The 27,454-nt window shown below is 35.0% G+C and overlaps 1 protein-coding gene across 4 annotated transcripts in view; it reads right to left on the bottom strand.

Moving 5' to 3' along the window:
* The window catches only part of ASCC3 (activating signal cointegrator 1 complex subunit 3), a 334,732-nt gene that overhangs the window by 89,596 nt on the left and 217,682 nt on the right, over positions 1 to 27,454 (bottom strand). For all 4 annotated transcript variants that reach the window (XM_027089736.1, XM_027089749.1, XM_027089725.1 and 1 more), the window contains 8 exons: positions 26,382 to 26,467; positions 22,011 to 22,177; positions 21,753 to 21,898; positions 21,508 to 21,628; positions 19,179 to 19,321; positions 3,415 to 3,552; positions 3,208 to 3,328; positions 2,142 to 2,274 (listed from right to left, as the gene is read on the bottom strand). In XM_027089736.1, the coding sequence (XP_026945537.1) occupies positions 2,142 to 2,274; positions 3,208 to 3,328; positions 3,415 to 3,552; positions 19,179 to 19,321; positions 21,508 to 21,628; positions 21,753 to 21,898; positions 22,011 to 22,177; positions 26,382 to 26,467 (1,055 nt within the window). The remainder of the gene's footprint in view (positions 1 to 2,141; positions 2,275 to 3,207; positions 3,329 to 3,414; positions 3,553 to 19,178; positions 19,322 to 21,507; positions 21,629 to 21,752; positions 21,899 to 22,010; positions 22,178 to 26,381; positions 26,468 to 27,454) is intronic.

Here is a 27,454-nt window from a genome sequence, read left to right as displayed (position 1 = left end):
TGTTCAATTTCATGAGTTCAATTGCTTCCTTAAATGTTATAAGGAATTCACTAGTGGAATGTCTGGGTCAGAAAATTTTTGTGGAAAGATTTTAAATTTCAGATACAATTGCTTTGATAGATAAGAGGCTATTTAAATTTTCCATTTCTTTTTGTGTCAGTTTTAGTAATTTTTTTAAAAAAGCATTCTACCATTTGATCTAAAATTTAAAATTTGTATAAATTTTTTCATAATATCTTATTACCTTTTAGATTTCTTTTGTATCCTGATATTGTGCTGTTCCTTCCCTCTTTTCTCTTGACCAGACTTAAAGGTTTATCAGTATTATTCTTCTTTTCAAAGAACCAACTTTTGGCTTTGTTGATTTTTTTCTAATGTGTGTTTGGTTTCAATTCATTAATTCTTTCTCTTATCTTTCTATCTTCTCCTTTCTTTGAGTTCAATTTGCTAATTTTTTTTCAAATTCTTGAGATGCATATTCAGATAATTCATTTTTCACTCTTTTTCTTTTATTTTTTAAAAATTATTTATTTATTTGTTTGTTTTTATTTTTGCCTGTGTTGGGTCTTTGTTGCTGTGCGCAGGCTTTCTCTAGTTGTGGCGAGCGGGGGCTACTCTTTGTTGCGGTGCACGGGCTTCTCATTGTCGTGGCTTCTCTTGTTGCGGAGCACAGGCTCTTGGCATGTGGGATCAGTAGTTGTGGCTCATGGGCTCTAGGTTGCAGGCTCAGTAGTTGTGGCGCACAGACTTAGTTGCTCTGTGGCATGTGGGATCTTCCTGGGCTAGGGATCGAACCCGTGTCCCCTGCACTGGCAGGCAGATTCTTAACCACTGCGCCACCAGGGAAGCCCTTCACTGTTTCTTTTAAAATACATATATTTATGGTCATAAATTTTCTCTCAGCACAATGTTAGCTATCTCCCACAATATTAAATGTTTTTATATTTTCCAAATTAAAAAAAAAAGGAACATTAGAACTTCTAACACAGTAAAAAACTCAATAACTATTTACAGTATAAATTAGAAATATATTTTGTCCTTTGCAGTTAGAATATGGTAAAGGCGATTCAGTATATTAAAGAAGACTATGATAAAAGGTAGCAAGTGATAAATGTTAGGAATGAAAAATGTATAAATCTGACAGACAAAAGATTATTTTCAGCTGAGAAAATGAGGAAAGACTTCATCAGAGGGGTGGTAGTTACTGGATCCACAAAGAAGTATGTGATAATTCTGAAACTGGGCACTAGCCTAAATTATTCATTACCAATCCCTTTATTTTGGATATTTATTTATAGACTATTCTACAAAAACACACACCAAACTAACACTTTATTAAATGCTTACTATGTGCCAGACACAGTTCCAAGCACGATACATTTGATCAGTACAAGTACCCTACGAGATGGCCAGTATTGCTGCTATCTCCATCTTACAGACAGTGCACTAAGGCATTGAGGATTTAAATAACTTGCTCAAGATCAAGCAAGTAAGTGGTGGAGAGCTCAAACATAAGCCCAGGTTGTCTTGCTCCAGAGTCAATGTGACTGAACAATGTACTTCACTGCTTCTTTTTTTAAAAATAAATTAATTAAGTAATTAATTTATTTTTGGCTGCGTTGGATCTTTGTTGCTGCGTGAGGGCTTTCTCTAGTTGTGGCGAGTGGGGGCTACTCTTCGTTGCGGTGCACTGGTTTCTCATTGCAGTGGCTTCTCTTGTTGCAGAGCATGGGTTCTAGGCATGTGGGCTTCAGTAGTTGTGGCACACGGGCTCCACAGTTGTGGCTCGCGGGCTCTAGAGTGCAGGCTCAGTAGTTGTGGCACACTGGGCTTAGTCGCCCCGTGGCATGTGGGATATTCCTGGATCAGGGCTCGAACCCATGCCCTCTGCATTGGCAGGTGGATTCTTAACCACCGCACCACCAGGGAAGTCCCTTCACTGCTTCTTTTAAACAGCGTGTTTTTCTTTTATAGTGAAAATTACAATTTAATGTTGTCTTATTGTGATAAATATATTGTTTCACTTCAAATAATTCTTTTGAACTAGAAGTTTTACTGATTTTCATCTAATACAATGTCAGCACAAAAATATCAACCTGCTATGACATAATCCATTTAAATTAATTTACAGCAAAATTTACCTTGACTCTACAGGGAAAGGTTCATAAAGAAATTTTTTGTAAAAGTCTTTCTTTATGTCATGAACCAGAATTACAGCTTTGCCTTGGTCATCAAACTGAGGCCTCCCAGCACGCCCCATCATCTGGAGTACATCTATAAGAAAGAGAACAAGAGGTATTCTGCAGTGTGGCATGTAGCACAAGAAATATTGATGGATTATAGCATGTTTCTACAACACAACAAAATAAAAGGGAGAAAAGTATTTTAAGACCAGGGATGCTCTCTCTGATGCCTACTACTGAGTTCCCTAATAATTAAATAATTAATTCACTATGATAGAAAACTGAGTCCCCAAACGAGTCTTACAGTGTGTAAAAGTAAGAAAGATCAAAGATTCCTTTAGGTAAATGTTTAAAAATGCTATTTAAGAGTTATAACTATATAACTCTTATATAGGAAAACCTCTTCAGCAGAGTCATTTGCTTATTTTTCCCCATGAATAACGGATCCACTTAGGCCTCCTCTTCTTCCCATCCACTGTATAAAATTTTTCTTTTATACTGCAGGAGTCTCTGAGGTAAGTAATGATTGAGAAATGATACAGATTTTATATGTATTCATTGAGCTGAAATACACATTTGGCATATTTTCCTGTTCAAAACTCACTGAAAATGCTTTTATCAAGTTTTAAAATATGTTAATAGACTGTTCATGTACAAGTTATAGCAACAAGTGCTTTGGTTCTAGAAGTCCTGTAGGAAATATCATGTCTAGTGAGGGAGATTTAAAATTAAACATAATGTTTACTTATAACTTATTAAGTCACTAATTCCTACTAATCAGTACTTTTATCTATTTATAAATTTAAAACAATTACTTATGCCTTTGACATTCACTAACACACTGGATAAGTAAAAGTAAATAAAATGGCTTAATACTTTGGAGTAATATTTTTACTGGAAACAAAAAATTTACAATTTGTTCATCACTGACATGTGACCAATTCTCTAAAATTTAATTCATGCAAATTCAAATTATTAACGCTAAAATAGACGTTTAATGTATTTGAAAATTTAAAAATATTACCTGTAATGGGGAAATCCACATATCGTCTTGTTTTTCCATCATAATATTCTGTTCCTTTAATAATTACTAAATGAGCTGGAAAGTTTACACCCCAGGCTAATGTACTTGTAGCAATAAGAACCTAAAAAATAAAAGATAATATCTTATATCTAACTAAAATACAACTTTTAAGTTACTTTAAAATATCTGTTCATGGAAAAAAATTACCTGAACTTTACAATTTACAAATAGTTCCTCTACTGTTTTTCGGTCCCTCTCATGTAGTCCAGCATGATGCATTCCTATTCCGAAAGCAAGTGTCAGCTTCAGGTTGGAATCTCTTACTGTGCCAATGATATTCTCCATCTGCAAATAAAAACATAATTACAAGATGTCAGTGCATTAGCTTCACATTTTTCATTTTGTTTTTTTAATTCTTATGCTATATGGGCATAAAAATATAGGTCCCATCTGCAGTTATGATTAAAGTTAAATTAGTTGAAAAGAATATCTACTTAGTGAGAATGTATACTGTAAATTAATTAAAATGTAAACGTTATCCCTTTTATTTTTATGCATCAAGGAAAAAATCTGTACTCATTACCCCTTATTGAGTAACAACTACTAAAATGCTATAATACTGCCTAAAACGTTTTGGTGTCTGTGTTGGTCTTGTTATAGAAAAGACCTCTATTTTTTGCCTCAGTGATAAAAATTTAGAAAGTATGGACAAAAAATTAATGGGAAAATCAGTCATAATCCTACCAAAGAGTAGTCATTCAAATTTAGGCTTTCTCACTGAACTTAGTGACCCAGGGGCAAGTCACATACCTTCTCTGAGCCTCAGTTTCTTCATTTAAAAAATCAAACTGGTATATACTTTTGCTTACTTCTCATTTCTTTAATCAACAGTTCAGTTAAATACTTTTCATATTTACTGTTTGACTTTTTGGTAAATTATCTTTCCGTTTATTGAGTAGCCTTTTTCTTATTGGTTTGTGATAGCTCTTTATGTATTAAGGGTATCAACCCCTTGTCCATCACATGGTATAAACTTTCATCCAGTTTTATAAGTACTTCATTTTATTTATTTAATTTTTTTACTTTATGGACTTAAAATTTTAAATTGGTCCCTTATTTTTTTTTTGCTTAGAAAACTTTTCCTCATCTTGAGATCAAATACATATTCACCTACTATTCCTTTAACTTCTGTTATAGTTTTTACATTTAAATAATTAACTTGTAATTTTGTAATAGAAAGTATGGTAGAAATCTAAGTTTATTTTTCCTAAATAGTTAATTATTCTAGCAATATTGGTTAAGTAATTCCTTACCTCACTTATTTTAAATGCTAACTTTAGCATTCAGAATTCTTATACATTCCAGTTTTTGCATTTTAAAACAGATTGCATTTCCAGCCTCAGTTTAGCTCATTGAATTTTATATGTGTAAACAGTTTCTGAAACTTATATTTCATATATACTCTCAGAATATTTTATCACTTTCCATTCTACATGGAAAATTCTTAATGCAACACAGATTTTATGGCAACAAGCAGCAAATCTTATTTTCTTACAAAACTTACTTCCTGTAAAGAACTAAACAGAAAACCCAATCTCTTTCTGCTTAATGATAGACCTCTACTTGTCCCTAAAGAAGATGACGACACTAGGTGCAGCCTGGGAACCTTTTTGGGCAACTCCCTGAGGGCAGCAATGCAGAGACCAAGTGGTTTGAGAATATATGAGCATTCAGAAGAAGGACATGTTTTAGTTATGTCAACAGCTTCATGACCACATCAGTAAACAACAGTGGAGAAGGAACTTGGAAGTAGGCATCAATACATGTATAACTATTATATGCCTGAAGACTGAGATAGAAGTTGGAAGACTGACATTATTTTCAGACTTCATTTCCTTTTTGCCTTCTATTATTAATCACCTCGAATATACACAAGTATACCTGCAATACACTTATGCTCCTGGCTCTGCATAAACCAGTAAACAGTTCACAAAATCTCCATCTAGAGAAACTTCAGGTGGCTGCTGCCATTTTGTTAAAAATTCATAAGACAAACATATTCAGGGGGGAGGGGTAAATTGGAAGATTGGGATTGACACATACACACTACTATACATAAAATAGATAAGTAACAAGGGCCTACTGTATAGCACAGGGAACTCTACTCAATACTCTGTAATGGCCTATACGGGAAAAGGATCTAAAAAAAGAGTAGATATATGTATTTGTATAACAGATTCACTTTGCTGTACATCTGAAACTAACACAACGTTGTAAATCAATTATACCCCAATTAAAAAAAAAGGACAAACATATTCATATAATGAAGCATTCCAACTGTTTTCATTCTTACTAATTTTATTTTCAATGGTTGGAAAAGTTTTCCAAGTCTTTTATGTGGGAAAAAGTTGTTTTACTCCAATAATCAAAAAAAAAATAAAAAAGAAAGATGGAGTTTGGCTTTATAATAATTATTAATGTATAAAAAGCACTGCATAGACTAGGTAATATTTTAATAACATACACATCAGAAATCTTATTTACCCACTTTCCTGAATTGAATGCAATGTATAAAGAATTCATTCTGTTTCATAGTCACAGTACAGTCACCTGATATTCCTGCATTATTTTCTTTACAATCTGTTTAGCAAGAATATGGAAATGTATTAATATAAATGCTGACTACAAATGCATGCTATAAAGAAAGGTACTGTCCTGTCTCATAAATTATGTTAGCTGTTTTCAAGTGACTGCCTATCATCCTTTTTTCGTTCAATAGTTCACTGCATAAAATATCTTCAATTTACACTATCAAGAATAATTCATTATTCTTACTCTGACAATTAGTTTCGTGATTTTTCAGTTTCACAACTTAAATAGCAGTGTGTATGTATAACTTGTATAATTTGCAGTATTCCACAGCAATGCCAATCATATCCAAAAAATAACATACCATTTACCATAGGAAAGCTGAGGAATCCTGTGGCAGGAGGTTTGGTGAGGCAGTAATATCGCGTCCTTTCGCATCAGGGAAGCCTGGCTGTTTCTCATTCCCTTCCCCCACTTTCACATAAATCAATGCATTAAAAAGAACTATTTGCCTATCTAAACTGGTAATGACCTAAAATCCTCATGAGGACAATCACAGAAAACAACTTCATTTATTACACGGTTACTGTGGATGAATTCTGAATTATTTGTACATCATAAAAAAAGCAAAATTTATAGTAATGTTATTCAATCATTAAGCATAAAATATTACAAGGACAGTCTTTTTAACTTTGAAAATATAATTTTTGATTAGATTATATGCATCTTCATCCCTACACTTAAAATAGGTTTCATCTGGATCAAAACAACATAACACAAGCAAAATTTTTCAGGAATTTAGGATAATGAAAGCTTAAAACATGATAATAGATATTATTTGTTGAGTACTTATTATGTGTCACGCATTGTGCTTATCACTTTACAAAGATTATCACACTGAATCCTTTACATACATATAGCCCTAAAGTAACACCTAATTCTTTTATACAACACACTATGCTTCAAGTTAAAAGACTCAGTGGCCTTGAGTACTATATAGTAGTCTTTCTCAATTCTGGTTCCCTGAGAGAACTGAGACTCACAAAAAAATATCTGAATTACCATCTTCTTAATTTTTCCAAGGATAGTTAGTACCATTCTAGATGGTTAGGAGAAAAGTTCATTTATTACATTCATTGGATGTCTTAGGACATGAAGGCTTAATTCTTGTTAAGAAAGGCTGCTATAGAATTTTAAAAAGAATAATCATGTAACTAAAACACTTTGATAGAAGAAGTTTTAATTCCATAGTTCATTTCTGTTCAAGGAACAACTGCTGTAAGGTGCAGGTATCTTTCCGATAAGCGGTCCTTGAAATACGTCTGACTGTATGTTAGTTAAACCAAAAATTTTTTTCCGTATTATAAATAAAAACAGACCTATGCTCCTCCAAGCAGTGGTCTTTCTTTAGGGTGTGGGGGAGAAGGCACATATGTAAACTGTTGAACCAATTACTTTAACTTAATAGAAATTTTTTTTATATTTTAAATTTATTATACTCAGAAAGCTTTTGTAGAAAGATAGGATTCCATTTAAGTAGATACATTACTCTGTGCCTGAAATACATTCCAGTCAGAATATAATTCAGTGAGTTGATGACAATGCTGGCTCCAAAAGAAAGGAGGAGACCAGATTGGACAAGAATGAGCTAACAGATTGTGCAGCCCAGTTCTGTCCCTTTGAGTGTGATATATTGTTTCAAGATGCTAAAAACCCATACTTTCTCAAAGCGTATCTGTTGTGCTGGTTTTCCCATTTTCACAGAATCCTCATTATCAGAACTCTGTACTCTTTTCAAAGCACATCAGACTCAGACCATATGCCACTGAATAATGCTTATCAATTGTATAAAACACTCAATAAAAGATGTACCATACAGAAGAATAATGAAAGTTACAAAGACTTTCTTTTTTAAAAAAATAATTAAATATATCACATCTGGTACAGATGTTAAATGAAGTTAAAACATTTCCTCATAATTACTTTTATTCTTAAAATACACTTTTTATGATAAACCCTACAGACTGAAGGGGAAAAACTAAAATGAAAGAAACCTTTAGAACATTCTTTTGATCTACTAATAGGAAAAAAATAAAAAAATAAAATTAATTAAAGGTAGTAAGTTTCCAAACTTTATCAATACACCTCAGAACATATTCTCTTGCTGCCCCCTCTGAAACCCAAAACAAGCACACCTCAAAGTAATTTATGATACTGTTAATATATAAATACATTTATAAATGATTAAAAATACAATTATATGAGAAGTAAATACATAAATGAAATCTAAATAATAACATGTAAATCTTTGCTATTGTCTAAACACAATACTATTTTCAATGTCTGCTTTTAGGTTAACTTGATTCTTAATAATAGAAATATCAAAACTGGGCTATATAGGGCTGAGATATTACAAATTTTTCCTTATTAATGTTTTCAACTTAATTCACTATGCTATTGGTAATTTTTGAGTATACATTTTATGCTTATTTCAATTTCTGGTGAGTTCAAATTCCAAAACATTCTTGGAGAACATTTTTATACATCTCTGCTTTTAAAATGCAGAGAAAGCTGATAAAAGGGACATTATAGAATTGATTTTCTAAAGTAGCACAATTTTAAATGAACAAATACTATATTAATATGAATTAAATTTGTGAAGGACCACAAGCAAAAGATTATAAATATATGACCAAATTTTACCAGTGCTTTCAGCAAAAAGAATCTATCTGTTTAAAAGATGTTATTCAATGTAATAACATTTATTGAATATTTAACTCTGTTCCAGGCCTGTTCTATGTACATTAAATGTACTAATACATTTAATCCTCGCAAGACTCTTGTGGGGAGAGATTATCATCCTTTCACAGATTAAAGGATGAGGCTCAGAAGTGAAACATCCCACTTGCAGTGGGAAGTCAGTACTGAACCCAGGAAGCCTGGCTCTAGTCCATGCTCTCAACCACAATGCCACCCTCTAATCATCACATGAATGAGGGATATTTCAAATAACTACTTGAAGTAATGACATCATCCACTTGACTTAGGGGTGGACCACATTGTTTTAAAAGGTATACAAAAAACAGATAAGAGTTGAAATAATGAGTAATGTCCTAGACTCACACAGCTGGGGAACGTTATGCAGATGATTTGCAAATCTATTTTTTCTTTATTATTTGAGTATTTCTACTCCCACGCCTCAAAATGAAGAATACTTAAAATAACATTCTTTTCTAAACTAAGATATCACCTTTCATGATTGAGAACGGCACAGCTCTTGTTGGTTGCTTGCATTTGATATTTTAGCTACTGACTTGCGTCCCCGTCAAATGACACACACCCTTACTTTGACTTTTCCATCTTCTCTAGACAGTATGTTGTCCATGATTCCATTACTGTGCGGGACAGTAAAAGAACATTACTCTGAGACAGCCACTCTGGTCTTGAGCTCCCACGCTGCGCTTACTTGCTTTGTGCTATTGGGCAAGTCACTTAATTCTTCTAAGTTTCAGTTTCTGCATCTGTAAAATTGGGATAACAGGAACGACCCTCCCAGAGTTCATGATTAAATGGGATAAGTCTTTAGTGAACTATAAAGTACTTGATAAATACAGCAATTATTACTAAGCATAATAAGAGCTTTGCCTCTTTAGTCAATAGGACATATATGATATCAACTAAGACAAAATAAAAAAGAACAGTCTCCTATCTTGAAGCTGCTCTTAATTACACAAATATTCCATGAGACCCAACTCAGTTCAATGTCCAATGTTCAGCAAATCTGTAGATAATGTCTGTTTTGACACTTAATATTCTGAGCCTAATAACTATTAACAAAATAGAAAGCACTTGGGTGAGAGTTTTGTATCATGACCTAACTCTATTTTAGTTTGATAAAACAGATTGTTCAAGTTGAAAATGTGGTTACCCTACATTAAACTCAACTTAATTTCTGATTTTTAACAATCTCCAAGTCCATTTTCAAAGCCTGGTACTAACTTCTTACCTACAGGAAGAGGTCAATATATATATGTTGAATGAAAAAGCAAATGAATCAAAGAAAGCTATAGTAAAATGTCAGTAGTAGAAACTCCACCAAATCTGAACTTGTGATCATTTTGTGTAAAGCTAGGCTATAGTTCATCTTTGTACGTCTATGAAGGTTTTACTTGTAATGAGGTTGGGTGAGTTATGTTTAGCTTAAAATGAAATAATTTTCAAGCATCAAAAAATTCCTTCAGTATTAAGCATGCGGAAATAACACCAATTCTACTTTTCATGAACGTGCCCCTCCTGTGTACCTATGCTACAGTTTTTCATTAATTCACTTTGAAGCATTGTGTAAATTTATAATTAGCACATTTCCTTAATTATATTCAGTGTCATCTGTGTGAGTCTTCTAGCCAATTAATTTGAATTAACAAGGTTTAACAATACCATGTTCCAAGGAATTCTTGTCTTCCATACTCCTCCGATTTTCATGTTATCCACATCTGGATTCTTTTCCTATCGTGCTTCAGTCAGAAAGCTATCCCCTTTCCTGCTTCAGATTATTTCCCAGCATCTACCTTCTCGTGGTACCGCAGACTTTAGAACACAACTCAAACATTGTGGTCCAGGACCTTCAGGGCAAAAAGCCTTGTAGGATTCTGTTTAATTCATTCCTACTTGTAAGGATGTAAGGGGGGAAAAAAGAAAAAAGCTAGTTGTCTTTGATGTGCTTTTCTTTTAGCTACCTGGACCTTATTTAACAGTGTGGAAGAAGAAAGGGTTAGCCCTGCTGCTAATTGGACAGACACACAGAGGAGTTGAGGAGAATATAAGTAAGACTGAAGAATAAAGTCTAATCTTCAGCCAGGGTTCTGCTTTCCCATCCCAGATATGCATCTCATGCAAGGTGTGAGTGATGAAATAAGCACAGTATTCTGAGTTTTCAATCAGTAAACCCGCTCAGAAGAAAGGGTGTTCCCTCTGCTCTTTTATCTTTCCAAGCAGGTTGGCAACCATCCAGATCCCAGCACCATTCACCCTTGCACGTCAAACCAGATTGCAGAGTTATTTGGCAGAAGCCAATGAACCACACTTGTTAGGCACTAAATTATAACTAATTAAATTACATAGAAAAGCTTCTAGAAGGAGCTGTATACGCTATTTGCTTCCATTTCCTTCCCCTCCCACCCATTTATCCCTCAACTCCTTCCAAACTGGCTTATGTTCACAACATGTCACTGACCCTACTTGCCAAGTTCGTCCAAGATGTCCAAGTGCTAAATCCCACCGGTGTTTCTCTGCTCTCATCTCACTCAGCTCCCATTAACATCTGATGTAGTCAAGCACTCCTTCCTTCACGAACCCCTCCTGTCTACAGTGTTCTAGGACACTGTGTTTCCTCACTGGCACTGCTTTCTCAGGGTTCGTTGCCAGCTCATTTTCTACCTAAGCTCACAATGAGAGAGTCCCTCAGGCCTGCTTTTTGATCTCCACCCTCTCTATCCGAGGGTCTCAGGTGCTCACCTGGGTTTAAAGGCTTGCAGATGCTCCCAAGTTCATATATCTCACATCCTCTGTGGGTTTTACAGACTTCCGACATTTAACTGCCTTGAGATCTCCACTTGAAAGTCTTGGAGATACAAATTAACATGTCCAAAATATAATTTTCTTTTCTTTTCTTTCCTTTTTTTTTTTTTTTAAGCTCAGATCTGTCTTCTCCGTCTGTCTCTCTCCATCCTAAATCTGTCTCCTCCTTCCTCTCTATCCTACAGTCTCGGTTCTCCCCATTTCAATAAATGACGCTATTATTTACTCAGATGTTTAGGGTTAATAACTGGGGCACCATTCTTGATTCTTTTCAGTTCTTGAATCTCCATTTCTCATCTATTAGAAAGTCCTATTGCATCTAGCCCCAAATATATTTTTTCATTCCCACTGTTACTGCTCTAGGTGGCCCCTAGGTCACCATCATCGTTAATTCCATGCTTACTTCCACTTCAATCCATTTTCCACTAAGCAGCAAAAGTGATCTTAAAATGTAAATTGGGGTATGTAATTTGTTTAGCTTAAAACCTTTAATGCCCTGGAACACTCCTCCCTCAGATACCTGCTTAGTTTGCTTCCTTGATTCCTTCAGTTCTTTGTTCAAAGGTACCTTCATCAGGGAGGCCTTCTCAACTTGTATTAATGTACAACATTCCACTACCATCTTTGGCATTCCCTATTCCCTTTAACTTGCTTATTTTTTTCCCCCATGTGAATTATTACAACTTGACATACTTGCTTATTAGCTATCACTCCCACTAGAATGTTAATTCCATAGGGCAGGAACTTTACCTGACACCTGACACACAGAAGGAGCTCAATAAATGTTGGTCTAATAAATGAAAAAATGACTGTCTTCCCATAGTACTTAGAATAAAAATCCAAGCTCCTTAACCATGGGGCTATGGCCTTGCATGAGCTGGCTCCTGCCTGTCTCTCAAGTGTAACTTGTAGCACCCTCCTCCTGCTTATGCGGCTCCAGCTCAACCGATCTGCTCACTGTTCCTTTAACATGCTGTCCCTTCACCTGAAACGCGGTTATCTTCTCTCTTTGTGTAGGCAGCTTGTTCTTATGCTTTGGTGCTCAGCTTAAATGTCATCTCTTTAGAGAAGTCTTCTCTGACTAATCTATTTAAAGAAGCCTCCCATTCCCCTATTCTATTCCATTTCTTATTGGTTTCTTCCATACAATTTTCATAATTTGATATCACCTTATTTATTTAATCATGCATATATTTTAAAATTTCTACTTTCTTCACTTAAGCTCTTTGAGATCAGTAAGGCTAACACACAGTGCTTGGTAAGTTGTAGACATTCAATAAATATATGTTAAATAAATGAATACTTTACAAATTCTCTTAAGAGCTACCTATTGATTTAAGTTAGAGGATTATTTAATGGATATTTTTGAGCGGGGAGAGAAAGAATTCCTGACTATGTAATACCAGGTAACCTTGCAACTGAAGGTGCTGATCACGAACTGGATGTTATCTGAGCTATCTAGCAGCACTCATCATTATTAGAAATAAAAGGAGCTGATGGAAGAATATCATGAAAGGTGATCCATGAACCCTCCATGTGTGTGCCTATTCCTGCCATACTATCCCGACTTCAACCTATGTACCTAGGCCCCATGGGGTATTTCTTATGTCAAATTGACTGAGGGGGAAAAAATTCCAAATTCCAAATGGCTTTGAACAAGATTGTGGCACCATAAGAAGTACACTGATGTGGTATTATGGTCCTTTCACGGATGACTCTAAGGAAAGGAGTAAAAGTTGAGTGTTATGTATTTCCTTGTCACTTTCCTACAAAGTAGAGATGATGCAAACTGATGATCCATCTTTGCTCTGTAGTTACTGGATTAGCCAAATGGTCAGGAGCTTGGCAAGAGTGCTATTGGAAGACAAGTGGCAAGAAAGGCAGAAGTTTTATGTAGATGAACTTTTAGAATGGTGCTAGAATAAACAGCTACCTATATCCCATGAAGGTGTTTACCAAAAAGTTAACAGCAGTGTGGAAAATGCTGTTAACAGTCAAGTGGGCATCTGAGGGTACCCAGCAGCTTCCCTCCCAGGCCCCAGGTCTTTGTGCAATGGTTTCACGTACTAAGTGGCTCCACGGTGGAAGAGATGAAACTCTGCCTGGGCTAAACATGGACTTCCTCTTCCTCAGGCCGACCCACTACTGCCACTGCTCAGTGCCCCATATGCCACCAACGCAGACAACCCTGGGCCCATTATAAGTACCTTCGCCATGGGAACAGACAGCTATCCGGTGGTAAGGGAATTACACTGGACCCTTTCTATCACAGAGGGGACATCTATTTGAGATGATGTCTAGAATGGACACTACAGATTTTGATTCTCCTATCCTGCCCATCATGTCCTGCCAGTGGCTTCAATGGTAGGATTACTGAATGCTTTATACATCTTCATGATATCCTGTATGATAATTTTTCTGACTGAAGAGCTCACATCATAGAGAAAGATTAAGACAATGGACGCCATGGGATCCACTGTTCCTATTATGTCTCTCATTACCCAGAAAGAGCAGGTTTTATAGATTAATGACTGAGTGGCAGCTGAGATACACTACTTTGGCAAGGTTGGGGTGTTATTTTGTAGGATAAGGTGTATGCTCTGAACTATGCAATCATTAAATGATACTACTTCTCTCACTGCCAGAACATACAGTTCCAGGAACCAAGTAGTCAGTGTGTGCCGATGTCTTCTGCAAACATAGCTAATAAACCACTTGGAAATTTTTTGTTTCCTTTCCCTACACCTCTAGCTCTTCTAGTTTACAGACAATATCCAAGGGATGTAACAATTTACTTGGAAGCTGAAACAGCCACAGGGCCATTTGAGGCCCTTATGCTACAGGGTGAGCAAGGAAAATATGGTCCTGGTGTAGTTTAGGTGACAGACCCTGATGGAAAAACTGGGCTACTGCTATACAATAAGGGGAAGGAAAACTTTGAATGGACCTCAGAGAAATCTTCTCACATTTGGAAAATAAATCGAAGTTCTAAAAAACCCTATATACTAAGCATATATGAACATCCAATTTCCAGTGTCTCAGTAATGTGGGTTTTGGTAACTCCACTGGATAAAGAATCGTAATTAGCTTAGGGGCTGGTTGAAGAAGTGTACAGGTGATGAATAGCAGAGAAAATAAACCACAAATATCTTTCTAGCTCCCCAATCAGTTGCAGAAACAAACACAGTGGTCTCTACCCTTGCTATCTCATATATGTACTAACATATTTTATGTCTTTATTTATTTTTTTGGCTGCATTGGGTCTTCATTGCTCTGCGTGGGCTTTCTCTAGTTGTGGCGAGCGGAGGCTACTCTTTGTCGCGGTGCACGGACTTCTCATTGCGGTGGCTTCTCTTGTTGCGGAGCACGGGCTCTAGGCGCGCGGGCTTCAGTAGTTGTGGCACATGGGCTCAGTAGTTGTGGCTCACAGGCTCTAGAGCACAGGCTCAGTAGTTGTGGCGCATGGGCTTAGCTGCTCCACAGAATGTGGGATCTTCCCGGACCCAGGCTCGAAACCGTGTCCTCTGCATTGGCAGGTGGATTCTTAACCACTGTGCCACCAGGGAAGCCCTGCACTAACATATTTTAACTAACAATATGTTACATATTTTAACTAATTTCATTTCTCTTTCCTCTCCTTATCCTCTACTGTTGAATATAGCATGTGTTAATTGTGGGCAACTTTATCATTTAGTCCATTGGCTAGAGAATATTGAGAGAGGATTGCCAAAGAACCAGAGGGTGACTGGATATAGTCAAGAGATCTAGGATTAATGGATTTAATGATGAAATTTTCAGTTGCCCCCCTTGGGGAGGGATGAGTGGATTTTGGTTATATGAGGGAGAATTGCATTGTTAGAAGAAATTTGTTTTTTTAAGTGTAGGTTTGGAGAGACTGTGTATCAATGAGTTTGGACAAATAATAGACTATAGTGAACCTTCACTGCTTGTACCTACACTGTTTATAGACAGCCAGTATCTGAAAATCCCTCAGTAGAGGCCAAAGTGAAGAAGATATTCCCTATTCCTGCTGCATGCTAGAGACTGAAGTTCAGGCATTCAGATGTTTCTGTCTTGAAACTGAAGCTTGAGAGAGTGAGGCAAAAGCCCAACAATAGTTTGAGGTTAATGGTGGAAGTGGTGGCTGTCCAACTGAGAATTCAAGAGACAGGGCAGCACATGCCCACAAACTTTTGAAATCAGTGCAAGAAGTCTTCATAATGGCAAATACGAAAGGGCATTACTTTTGGGGTTTTCTCATTCTGCAGTATGATTTCATATCAGTGATCCACTTGAAGAGGATCTGCTTCCTAATACTTTACTTTAGGCAAAGTAAAGAGACTTTACTGGGTTAAAAAGTTAGATGGACAACTCCTTTTGTCTTTGCTGAGAAACAAAATACAACACATATATTCTTCCTTGGTCACATTCTCTTTCTCCAGCCTCTTCAGATTTGCCCTGGCTTTCTTTACTCCCCCACTGAACCTCTCCCCTCCCACCTCCACATCTAGGGACACTTTCTGACTTCACACCATTCAGTTTCAGAATGACTTTGATGCAACCCTCTTCCACAAGCACCCTGCTTCACGGCTGCCAGGATAACTGCTCCCATGCTTACTCTGTCTCCTTGAATGATCAAGTTGTCAACACTAGAGTCCTAACCAGAGTACTCATGACCTACCACAGAACACCAACCTGACACTGTCCAAGGAGCAGCAATAGGAATCGTCATCAAGTGTCTAGCCCCGGATATTACAGAAAATAACTCTTACAAAATTAAAGTGCTAAAAAGTCCTCCTAATTTAATTATTTAGGGGATTCAACAACGCACGGAAACACCTGCTTTATAGGAGGTTTTCGTATAATCAGAATGAGTTTGCATAATAATTGGTTATAAACCCTTGGAAATTTTGATTTTAAAGGTGATTGCTTTTAGAGGCAGGAATAAAAACAAAGCCTGGGTTGTCTTATTCTTGAGATGGGCTTAGTGAAACAAAATGTGCAGAAGTGGCAATTTCTAACTGTCCTACCTTAGCAATGAAAGTCTGTGAAACAGCAGAAACCATGCACGTAAATTCTATGGTTTCTAATGAGCCTTGGTGATAGATTCTTGGGTTAAATAAAAACGAAACAAAACAAAACAGAGAGGTAGTTCCATATAATGGCTGAGCTGTCCAGAATTCCTTAGGTCTCATACCTTAAAATAAAAAAATAAAGAATAGTAGAGTTGTACTATAGTTGGGGAGAGCACATGAGGTTCACATTTGAGGTTCATGTGAGTCACATATGTGCTAAAGGCCCAGCTCTTACATATATAAGCAAACATCCCAAAATGGATTCAATAAGTAGGTAGCTTGCACCTTGACTTCTAAGAAAAGTCTCCATTAGGAACACTGTTAGGGATAAGACACAAGAAGAAAACAAAAACAAAAAACAAAACTAAGCCTAGATAGATGCTGCACATAAACTAAACTGTCAATATTCCATACAACTATTTTTCAGCATTTGCCTTCTAAGTCAAGATCCTGTTTAGACAAAACAGGGTGATTATTTGGGCACAATAATTAAATAACACAGGACAAGGAACTTTTGACAAAATTATTTTGATTTTAAATGATCTTGAATTATACACCTTGTATATGCCTACAAGTCACAGTAAGGAACTAATGATGAAACTTAAAAGATAAAATGATAACTTTCACTCTACTTCACGGAGTCATGTGATACCTTTTATATGAAGCTAATTTTGGGGTCATCTGTGGTCCTATGCAAGAACGCTTTGAAATATTAACTATTATTAGTTAACTAATATTAGTTAATGTATGACCATAATATACACAGTACCATCCAACAGGGGTACTAACCCTAAATGAGTCGTGAGATGTGGAAGGGGAGAAATATGTGACTGTTGACACTGACACTAGTGGGCTAGGAGCAGCATGTTTACTGTTCTTCAGGCTGCGTGAGATGAGATACGGGAGGTGTGCAGGGAGAAGGAGGACAATGCAACAGTTTTATTACCGATATCAACTATTTTTTCATCGTAACTCCAACTAGGAGCATATTTTAAAAAACTGGAAAAGTATTAGAAAAGAAAAATCACTGTCTACAAATCTATGGAGGGGAGGAGGTATACCTACGTTTAGAAGTATTAGAAGGAATCACAAAGCCCATATAAACAGATTGTATCACATAAAATGCAAAAACTGCTATTCGAAGAAACAACTAAGATAAATGACATTCAGTGAACTACCAAAATTTACTAATAAAGTAGATGAAAGATTAATACATATATATAATCAATACATATACATGGAAAAAAGTGACATCATAAGGCATACCTCATTTTACTGTGTTTTGCAGATATTGTTTTTTTTACAAATTGAAGGTTTCTGGCAATTCTACGTTGAGCAAGTCTATGAACACCATTTTTTCAACAACATTTGCTCACTTCATGTCTCTGTGTCACGTTTTGGAAGTTCTCTCAATGTTTCAAACTTTTTCATCATTACTATATTTGCTACAATGAGCTGTGATCAGTGATCTTTGATGTCACTACTACGACTACTGAAGGCTCAGATGATGGTTAGTGCTTTTTAGCAATAAGGTCTTTTTACATTAAGGTATGTACATTCTTTTAAGACATAATGCTATTGCACTCTTAACTGACTATGGTATAGTGCAAATATAACTTTTGTTATGATCTAGGAAACCAAAAATTTCGTGTGATTTGCTTTATTGCAAGGTTTGCTTTATTGCAATGGTTTTGAACCCAATCTACAATATCTCCAAGGTAAACTTGTATAGTTTTAGGGGAGTGTGTGTGTGTGTGTGGTATTTTAATTTGGTAAGGCTCCCACACAAGTCTATAAGAAAAACTGCTGTACTGCAACAGATAAAAGCCCAAAGGAATGAACGGACAAAAAAGAAAAAAATTAAACAAATATATATTAAAAAAATGTTCAACCACAAAAAAATTAAGGCACACATAAACACTAAAGCAACAAGAGACATTTTATGTATAACAATAAATTACGACAAATGAGGATGTAGTGAAACTGTTACTCTCATATACTGCTGACAATTCATACATCAATAGTGATAACCACAATTACTATTGCCCTTTTGGAAAGTAATTATCAGTGTATATGAAAAGCTATAAGAATGTCCACATTATCCGACCCATTGATGTTAACCTTAGAACTTTATACTGAGGAAATAATTCTAACAAAGAAAAACTTACAATAATAAAGATACATAATTATTTAATTATAGGAGAAAAATACAATGGAATAGCCACATAATAGAATATTATTATATAGACATAAAAGAATTTAATGATGGTTATTACTTAAAGGATAACAACAGGTTTTTAATTTTCACATACTTATCAGTGTTTTCTAAATTTTCAAAAATGGTCATGTTATATAGTTTATAAAAAGTTAATTTTCCAAAATTGATTATAAGTTCCATGAGGGCAGTGAACACTCAAATATTAGAGAAATTTTAGCTGAATATTAAAATATGCATAGGTGATGATGTTAAAGGGAAAAATACAGGAATAAATATGATGTAAAAAAAATATTTAGTGGAAAAATACTGGAAGAAAATCCATGAAAATATTAATAGTTTTAAGGTGGCAATATTTATGCATTTTCTCTATCTTTTCCCCAAATTTCTGTAATGTTATATGAAACTTTTAATATAGATTAAAACTAAACATACTTATATGCGTAATTTCCATTATACTACAATACAAACTAATTTGACATGTAAAAGAAGTAGAAATAAAATATGCTGCTTACCTCTCTTTCATCCATATTCAACCACTGCTTTGGATCTTCTTCAGTAGCCAGAAAGGCTATCAATTCCAAAGCAGTAAGACGGGTTTGACGTCTTGATGAGACAAATATCAGAACAGGTTTGGCTGGAGAATGGCTTCTAATTGCTGTTGAAAAGTTGTGGAAAATACAATGGTAAGCCACTTATACCAGAATCCGAATTTCATCAGGACATCAAATGGACACGTGAAAACTAATGGTGTAAATGATTTAATTGAATTCATGATTTGGTCATGAAGTATAGCATTATTTGAGCTACTACCTGGATCTGACAGCATATTGGAGAAATGATAGGAAAGGAAAGGTAGCTGCCTCTGCTCAGGGGAGTATTCTGCCTAGGACAGGGAAGACTGACCTATCTCGACTCCCGGTTCTGTTCTGAACTGCCAAGGAAGGAGACTTAAAAGCCGACTCTCCATTAATAGCTGTATATGGATACTAAATCTTAGGTGGGGTTTTCTATTTCTGAGTTGTGCTTCTGCTTGCCTGAGCAGTGATATTCCACAGTTAATCGGTCCTGGGGTCTGAAGAGAGAGTCAAGTCCTGGGGCGGGTGGTGAAGAAAAGCCACAAAAAATTCCTTTTATTTTTGTCCTGTTGCCAGTAGATAGAAAAATTTAGAGAGTTTGTATCAATAAATTAGTCAGAAGAATGTCTTCCTTCTGTTTTTTCTAAAAACATATGTGTAAGATTTCAAGAGGGAAGATAAGAGAATGCAGAAGAGAGCTCAAAAGAATACCATGCTTGAATCTATATCTGAGTGACGAAACATAGGGAGTAGACACACAGAAGATGAGTAATTTGAAAACTGGGTAATAAGACTGAAAATATTACTTAAAGAGCCACATAAATCATTTGACCTAATTGGAGTTGAGGTTTCTTTGCTATGCATAGGCTCCAAAATGCTGATAAGATGGCACAAGTAGAATTTATACTTAGGTGTACACAGGTCTCTTAAAACAGAGTTATTAAAAACTTTTATTTTATATAAAAAGTTCAACCTCCTTGTAATATCTTGTTTGAAATGTGAACTGCAGAATTTCTTTTTATGGGCTAAAAAACAAGGTTCATAAATGGAAATGTTGACAGGACTTTGACTATATTTATACCCTAAGAGTGAGAAATAAAGCTATCACAAAATCGTAAATCTAAACTGAAAGAAATATAGTGATCCTCTACAGGTATAATAAGTAGTTTACAAGGACAGCTACTGTACTTATGCCATATCTAGAGAAGTGCAGGTATAGGTTATTTACTATTGATTTACATAACACAAAATGCTTCATTTCAATCACTGGTTTGCAATCAGCCATTCCTTAAATAAATATAAGCAATCTACAATACATACTATGAAAAATGAACACACAGTTTATCAGAATTTATAGAATACAAATGGTAATGCTTTGATAAATCATATTAGAGATACAACGTTTAAAATACACATATTAGTACAATATTGGTATCATTTGTACACATAACCATGAATGAATTTGCCTCTTTTTAAAACCTCAACATTTAATGGATTTTTGCTGCTGCAAGAACAGGTGTGGCTGAACAGCTCACAACAGATTTATTGTTCATTAGTGATTTTGTACAATGCTTCTGTGGAGGTGTAAATAATCTGAACTGCCAAGATTGGTCTCCAGTTCACAATCAATACTTTGCTTCTGTCATAAGGCTAATTACAGCAGCTAAAAAGTCACCTCACAACTGTCACCTCACAATCAACAGCGGTTCACGTTAGGGAATTTATTTTGGAGGTTATTTTTAATTGATATAATAAATATTCCTTATGCAGCCTAAACATGAAAACATGTTTTAGTAAGATAGGAGTGTTACTCTCAAATCTTTCTTGCTTGCCTAATTTGTTAGAAAGGGAAAAACAAAACAAAACATATAAACAGATGCATTGCCAAAAAAAGTACTGAAATTTTTAAGATGATTTCTGATAAAAATCAATATTATGTGAGTTTTTAAAACTTGTACCCTCTATTTATCATATACTCAAGCTACTACCATGGTACCGTAATAAATTATTTTTAAGACTAATTTGATTATTTTTAAAAGTTACATACATTTATTCTACTACAAAGACATTATCACTTATGAAATCTAATTGTCAATAGTTAATTCAAAATATATTTATACTCCTTAACAGTTAAGGTAAATAGTTTTAGATATTTGTAGAAGTTGGAGCAGTACCACCCTTTCAAAGAAACCCACATCATTTAGAATGCATTTAAAGGCTACCATACAAAATGGTTGGTATTTCATTCCGAGAATCTGAAGCTTACCCTGAAATGTAGGCTTATTCATACTAGCCATACGAGGACAGTAATGTTGACCTGGGAAACCTTGAATGTGAACTTCCAGTGGAACTGGACGCACTGATGGTCGGAAGTTGAACAAGCCCATCTAGAGTAAAAATGAGAGAGAAACCTTTCCAGTTTTTATACTTTAGTTTATAGTGTTATAGCACCTCCTTAATATAGCCTTGAGCCATACTATTAAATGCCTACTTTATCAGTCTTCCACATACCTGACGAATGTTGAGCCAGTCAGCAAGGTCTCTGGCATTAGCCAATGCGGTAGACAGTCCAACTATTCTAACAGGCTTTTCTGTGTGAGATGAGATGAAATTCGTTCGAGATACAATGACTTCTAGAACAGGGCCTCTTTCCTCCCCTAAGAAATAGGAATAATGTATGTTAATCATTTAACACAAGTTCTGATGCTGGCTGCTGCAAGTATGAAGAGTCGAAGTTTGTAAACTGGACTCAGATATAGTGGCACCCACCTAGCAGATGGATCTCATCTATGATGAGAATAGTGACTTGCTTTACATAGTTCCTATTCTGCCAGCTTCTGCTGATTCCATCCCACTTCTCTGGTGTGGTGACGATAACGTCAGCCTTGGAAATGGATTTCATATCAGGAGTTACATCCCCTGTTAGTTCAATAACTCTGGAGAAGAATAAAAATGATCCCTTTAATTTTTCAGGTAACACATGGGCTTGGAAAAGCAAAAATATGTCTTTCAAAATAAAATTTTATTATGCTTAAAACTACTTTATCTCCCTTTGATTTCTGAAATTTTCTGACTTGAGTCCAAAACAGATGTTTCTTAAAAATTCTAAGATGATTTCCTTCCATAAAATGAAGAATGTATAAAAGCAATCATTGAAATCTAACTTTTATGCAGACATGCAAGAGTATCAACCTTTGCTTTGATTATGTTTACAAAGTCTCTGCCCTATGTGATTTTATAGAGTTGAACTCATACCTCCTCCGTATGTTGGAATAAACACCTTTCTAATGAGGGAAAGTGTTAACTTATTAAGACAAAAGGAGACATTCATTAAGAATATGATTATGTCTATCAAACATTTAGAGAAGAGCTAACACCTATCCTTCTCAAACTCTTCCAAAATATAGCAGAGGGAGGAACACTTCCAAACTCATTCTACAAGGCCACCATCACCCTGATACCAAAAGCAGACAACGATGTCAAAAAAAGGAAACTACAGGCCAATATCACTGATGAACATAGATGCAAAAATCCTCAACAAAATACTAGCAAACAGAATCCAACGGCACATTAAAAGGATCATACACCATGATCAAGTGGGGTTTATCCCAGGAATGCAAGGATTCTTCAATATACGCAAATCAATCAATGTGAAACACTATTTTAACAAGTTGAAGGAGAAAAACCATATGATCATCTCAATAGATGCAGAGAAAGCTTTCAACAAAATTCAACACTCATGATAAAAACCTTCCAGAAAGTAGGCATAGAGGGAACTTACCTCAAAATGATAAAGGCCATATATGACAAACCCACAGACAACATCATTCTCCATGGTGAAAAACTGAAACCATTTCGTCTAAGATCAGGAACAAGACAAGGTTTGTCCACTCTCACCAATATTATTCAAAATAGTTTTGGAAGTTTTAGCCACAGCAATCAGAGAAGAAAAAGAAATAAAAGGAATCCAAATCGGAAAAGAAGTAAAGCTGTCACTGTTTGCAGATGACATGATACTATACATACAGAACCCTAAAGATGCTACCAGAAAACTACTAGAGCTAATCAATGAATTTGGTAAAGTTGCAGGATACAAAATTAATGCACAGAAATCTCTTGCATTCCTATACACTAATGGTGAAAAATCTGAAAGTGAAATTTAGAAAACACTCCCATTTACCATTGCAACCAAAAGAATAAAATATCTAGGAATAAACCTACCTAAGGAGACAAAAGACCTGTATGCAGAAAACTGTAAGACACTGATGAAAGAAATTAAAGATGATACAAACAGATGGAGAGATATACCATGGTCTTGGATTGGAAGAATCAACATTGTGAAAATGACTATCCTACCCAAAGCAATCTACAGATTCAATGCAATCCCTATCAAACTACCAATGGCATTTTTCACAGAACTAGAACAAAAAATTACACAATTTGTTTGGAAACACAAAAGACCCCAAAAAGCCAAAGCAATCTTGAGGAAGAAAAATGGAGCTGGAGGAATCAGGCTCCCTGACTTCAGACTATACTACAAAGCTACAGTAATCAAGACAGTATGGTACTGGCACACAAACAGAAATATAGATCAATGGAACAGGATAGAAAGCCCAGAGATAAACCCACACACATATGGTCACCTAACCTTTGATAATGAAGGCAAGAATATACAATGGAGAAAAGACAGCCTCTTCAGTAAGTGGTGCTGGGAAAACTGGACAGCTACATGTAAAAGAATGAAATTAGAACACTCCCTAACACCATACACAAAAATAAACTCAAAATGGATTAAAGACCTAAATGTAAGGCCAGACACTATTAAACTCTTAGAGGAAAAGAGAGGCAGAACACTCTATGACATAAATCACAGCAAGATCCTTTTTGACCCACCTCCTAGAGAAATGGAAATAAAAGCAAAAATAAACAAATGGGACCTAATGAAACTTCAAAGCTTTTGTACAGCAAATGAAACCATAAACAGGATGAAAAGACAACCCTCAGAATGGGAGAAAATATTTGCAAATGAAGCAACTGACAAAGGATTAATCTCCAAAATTTACAAGCAGCTCATGCAGCTAAATATCTAAAAAACAAACAACCCAATCCAAAAATGGGCAGAAGACCTAAACAAACATTTCTCCAAGGAAGATAAACAGATTGCCAACAAACACATGAAGGAATGCTCAACATCATTAATCATTAGAGAAATGCAAATCAAAACTACAATAAGATATCATCTCACACCGGTCAGAATGGCCATCATCAAAAAATCTACAAACAATAAATGCTGGAGAGGGTGTGGAGAAAAGGGAACCCTCTTGCACTGTTGGTGGGAATGTAAATTGATACAGCCACTATGGAGAACAGTATGGAGGTTCCTTAAAAAACTAAAAATAGAGCTACCATACAACCCAGCAATCCCACTACTGGGCATATATCCTGAGAAAACCATAATTCAAAAAGAGTCATGTACCACAATGTTCATTGCAGCTCTATTTACAATAGCCTGGACATGGAAGCAACCTAAGTGTCCATCCATAGATGAATGGATAAAGAAGATGTGGCACATACATACAATGGAATATTACTCAGCCATAAAAAGAAACGAAATTGAGTTATTTGTAGTGAGGTGGACGGACCTAGAGTTTGTCATACAGAGTAAAGTAAGTCAGAAAGCAAAAAAGAAATACCGTATACTAACACATATACATATGGAATCTAAAAACAAAAAAAAAAGGTCATGAGGAACCTAGGGGCAAGATGGGAATAAAGTCGCAGACCTACTAGAGAATGGACTTGAGGATATGGGGAGGGGGAAGGGTAAGCTGGGACAAAGTAAGAGAGTGGCATGGACATATATACACTACCAAATGTAAAATAGTTAGTGGGAAGCAGCCGTATAGCACAGGGGAGATCAGCTAGTTGCTTTGTGACCACCTAGAGGGGTGGGATAGGGAGGGTGGGAGGGAGGGAGACGCAAGAGGGAGGAGATATGGGGATATATGTATACGTATAACTGATTCACTTTGTTATAAGGCAGAAAGCAACACACCACTGTAAAGCAATTATACTCCAATAAAGATGTTTTAAAAAAAAAAAAACCAAGAATATGATTATGTGTGAGCTTCATTTCTTTTCTTACCTTGAAATTTTGTAGATATTATAGGCAAATTCAAACATATTAGGACAGAAAAAAGATAACCTGGGGCAAATATGTGCCACCCCATTCTGAGAGGATATCAGATTTAGAGTGAGAAAGATGGAAATCTGAAGACTAACTCCAAATTTTAGGAAATCATTAAGTCATTTTTATATGTGTTTTGATTCGAAAAACAGAAAAAGGTCAAGATTAGTTCCTCCAAGTATAGCATTCCCAAAACTTTTACTTAGTTTTATTCATATTTTTTACATTCTAGGTAATACATTCACATGGTTCAAAAAATATATAGTAAATAGTCTCTGTAACATGGATATTCTCCAGTCACCCAGTTCTCATTCTAAAAGAACCACATATTTATATTCTTTACCATTTTTTAAAAACAAAAGAGGGGTACTTAACTTAAAAACATTTTTTTAACTATCTCTGAAGATCATTTCTTCAGTATATAGAGTTCATTTTTTAATAGAGTAATACAATATTTTGCATTGTGTGAATATGCCATAATTTATTTAGTGATGCTCTATTTGTCACTCAGGTTAGAATGCAATCTTGCTATTAAAAACAGTACGATAATAAATAACCTTGTCAACAGTACAATTTTTTTAAGTCATGTTCTTCAATGATTTTTAAATTTTTGGTAAATTATTTATATGCAAAATGCCTTCTAAGTGGTTTTTGGAAGTTACCCTGAAAGACATGAAAGAAAAATAAAGAGATGTATCTTATTTTGCTTTTGCTTTTGAGTCTAGACATTTTGAGAAAATTATCTTGCCAAATAAAAGTGAAAAATGAAAGCCCTTAATTTACTTGCAATCTTAAAACAAATGAGAATATTGATAATATTTTAACTACCATACCTTTAAATAAAAAGACTATGAAAATCACTGTAAAAGCATTCAACGGTTTTATGCAAATCTTTTACTGGCTGATCCTTTTAGATTATTCAACACATATCATCTGAAAAAGTAAGAACTTACTTTTTACCAAGTTTTTCTTCTATTCTAACTTTCCAATCATCCATTCTTTCACGTACTAGGGCTTTTAAGGGTGCAATATATACTGCCTAAAATGGGGGTGCAAAAAGATCTCATGAAAATAGTGACATCATTTTCAAATAAAGTTAAACTCGATAAAATTTATCAAAATATAACTGTCGTTTAAAAAGTGTTATCTTTTAATGATGAAAGACTTAAAATTTTAAATTAACAGAAAAAAGTCATTAACTTAAACAACACTTATCCAGAGTAAGATATGAATATAGCACAGCATAAAAATACTGACATAGAACATTTTAAGTATTTTTTTAAAAGCACCATTTGTATTATTTTTAGGTAGTTTATAATGAAATTATCTTTTAACATAATGTGAAAAATTAAAAAAAAACTATGAGATAATACATTACCTAGAGAAAATTAAGGTTCTACTGAAAATAGAAGTTTTTATGATCAAGAGCTACCTGAGTTATAATTCTTTCATGAAAAAAGTTACTAATTTTGAAATTCTAAAGATAAATAATCTGGTTGTTTAAATTTTAATGCATATTTTATGGAAGACACCAATGCCAGTCATACATTTTAGGTGTTCTACCTTTTAAAAAACAAAAATAAACAACCCCCCCCTCCCGATCTTTAATAATCCAAACTTACATACAGATTATTCTCTGAAAAAAAATTCTTTCCTTTATAAAATGTTTCAAACTTAGAACAGAGCTCTACTGTTGTGTTAGTGTGCCTCCTAATGAATCACTCACCACATAATAAACTGAGGAGTAGGAAAATGTAAAGCTAAGTAGGGAAGAACAGCTACTAACTGGAAATCACTGAAAAAGGAAGTTAAAACATTTCTTGGAAATGTTAGCTTTCTTGGAAAATAATGTTTCTAAAGTGAGAGTATGTCATATTTCAAGAAAGCTTAAAATCAACACTTACTTGACTTGCCACATTATTTTACATTAATGATATCATGGCCATTTGGAGAAATGGGGAATAAAAGCTGCCTCTGTATTTCCTTGTGTAATCAAGCTGTATATGTTAAAGTATTAGCATTTCCT

Source organism: Aethalodelphis obliquidens, unplaced genomic scaffold (genome assembly GCF_003676395.1).
Source record: "Aethalodelphis obliquidens isolate GAN/ISIS:26980383/991018 unplaced genomic scaffold, ASM367639v1 scaffold3, whole genome shotgun sequence".
NCBI lineage: Eukaryota > Metazoa > Chordata > Mammalia > Artiodactyla > Delphinidae > Aethalodelphis > Aethalodelphis obliquidens.
The sequence above is the reverse complement of the archived record's forward strand: the minus strand, read 5'-3'. Positions and strand labels throughout refer to the sequence as shown.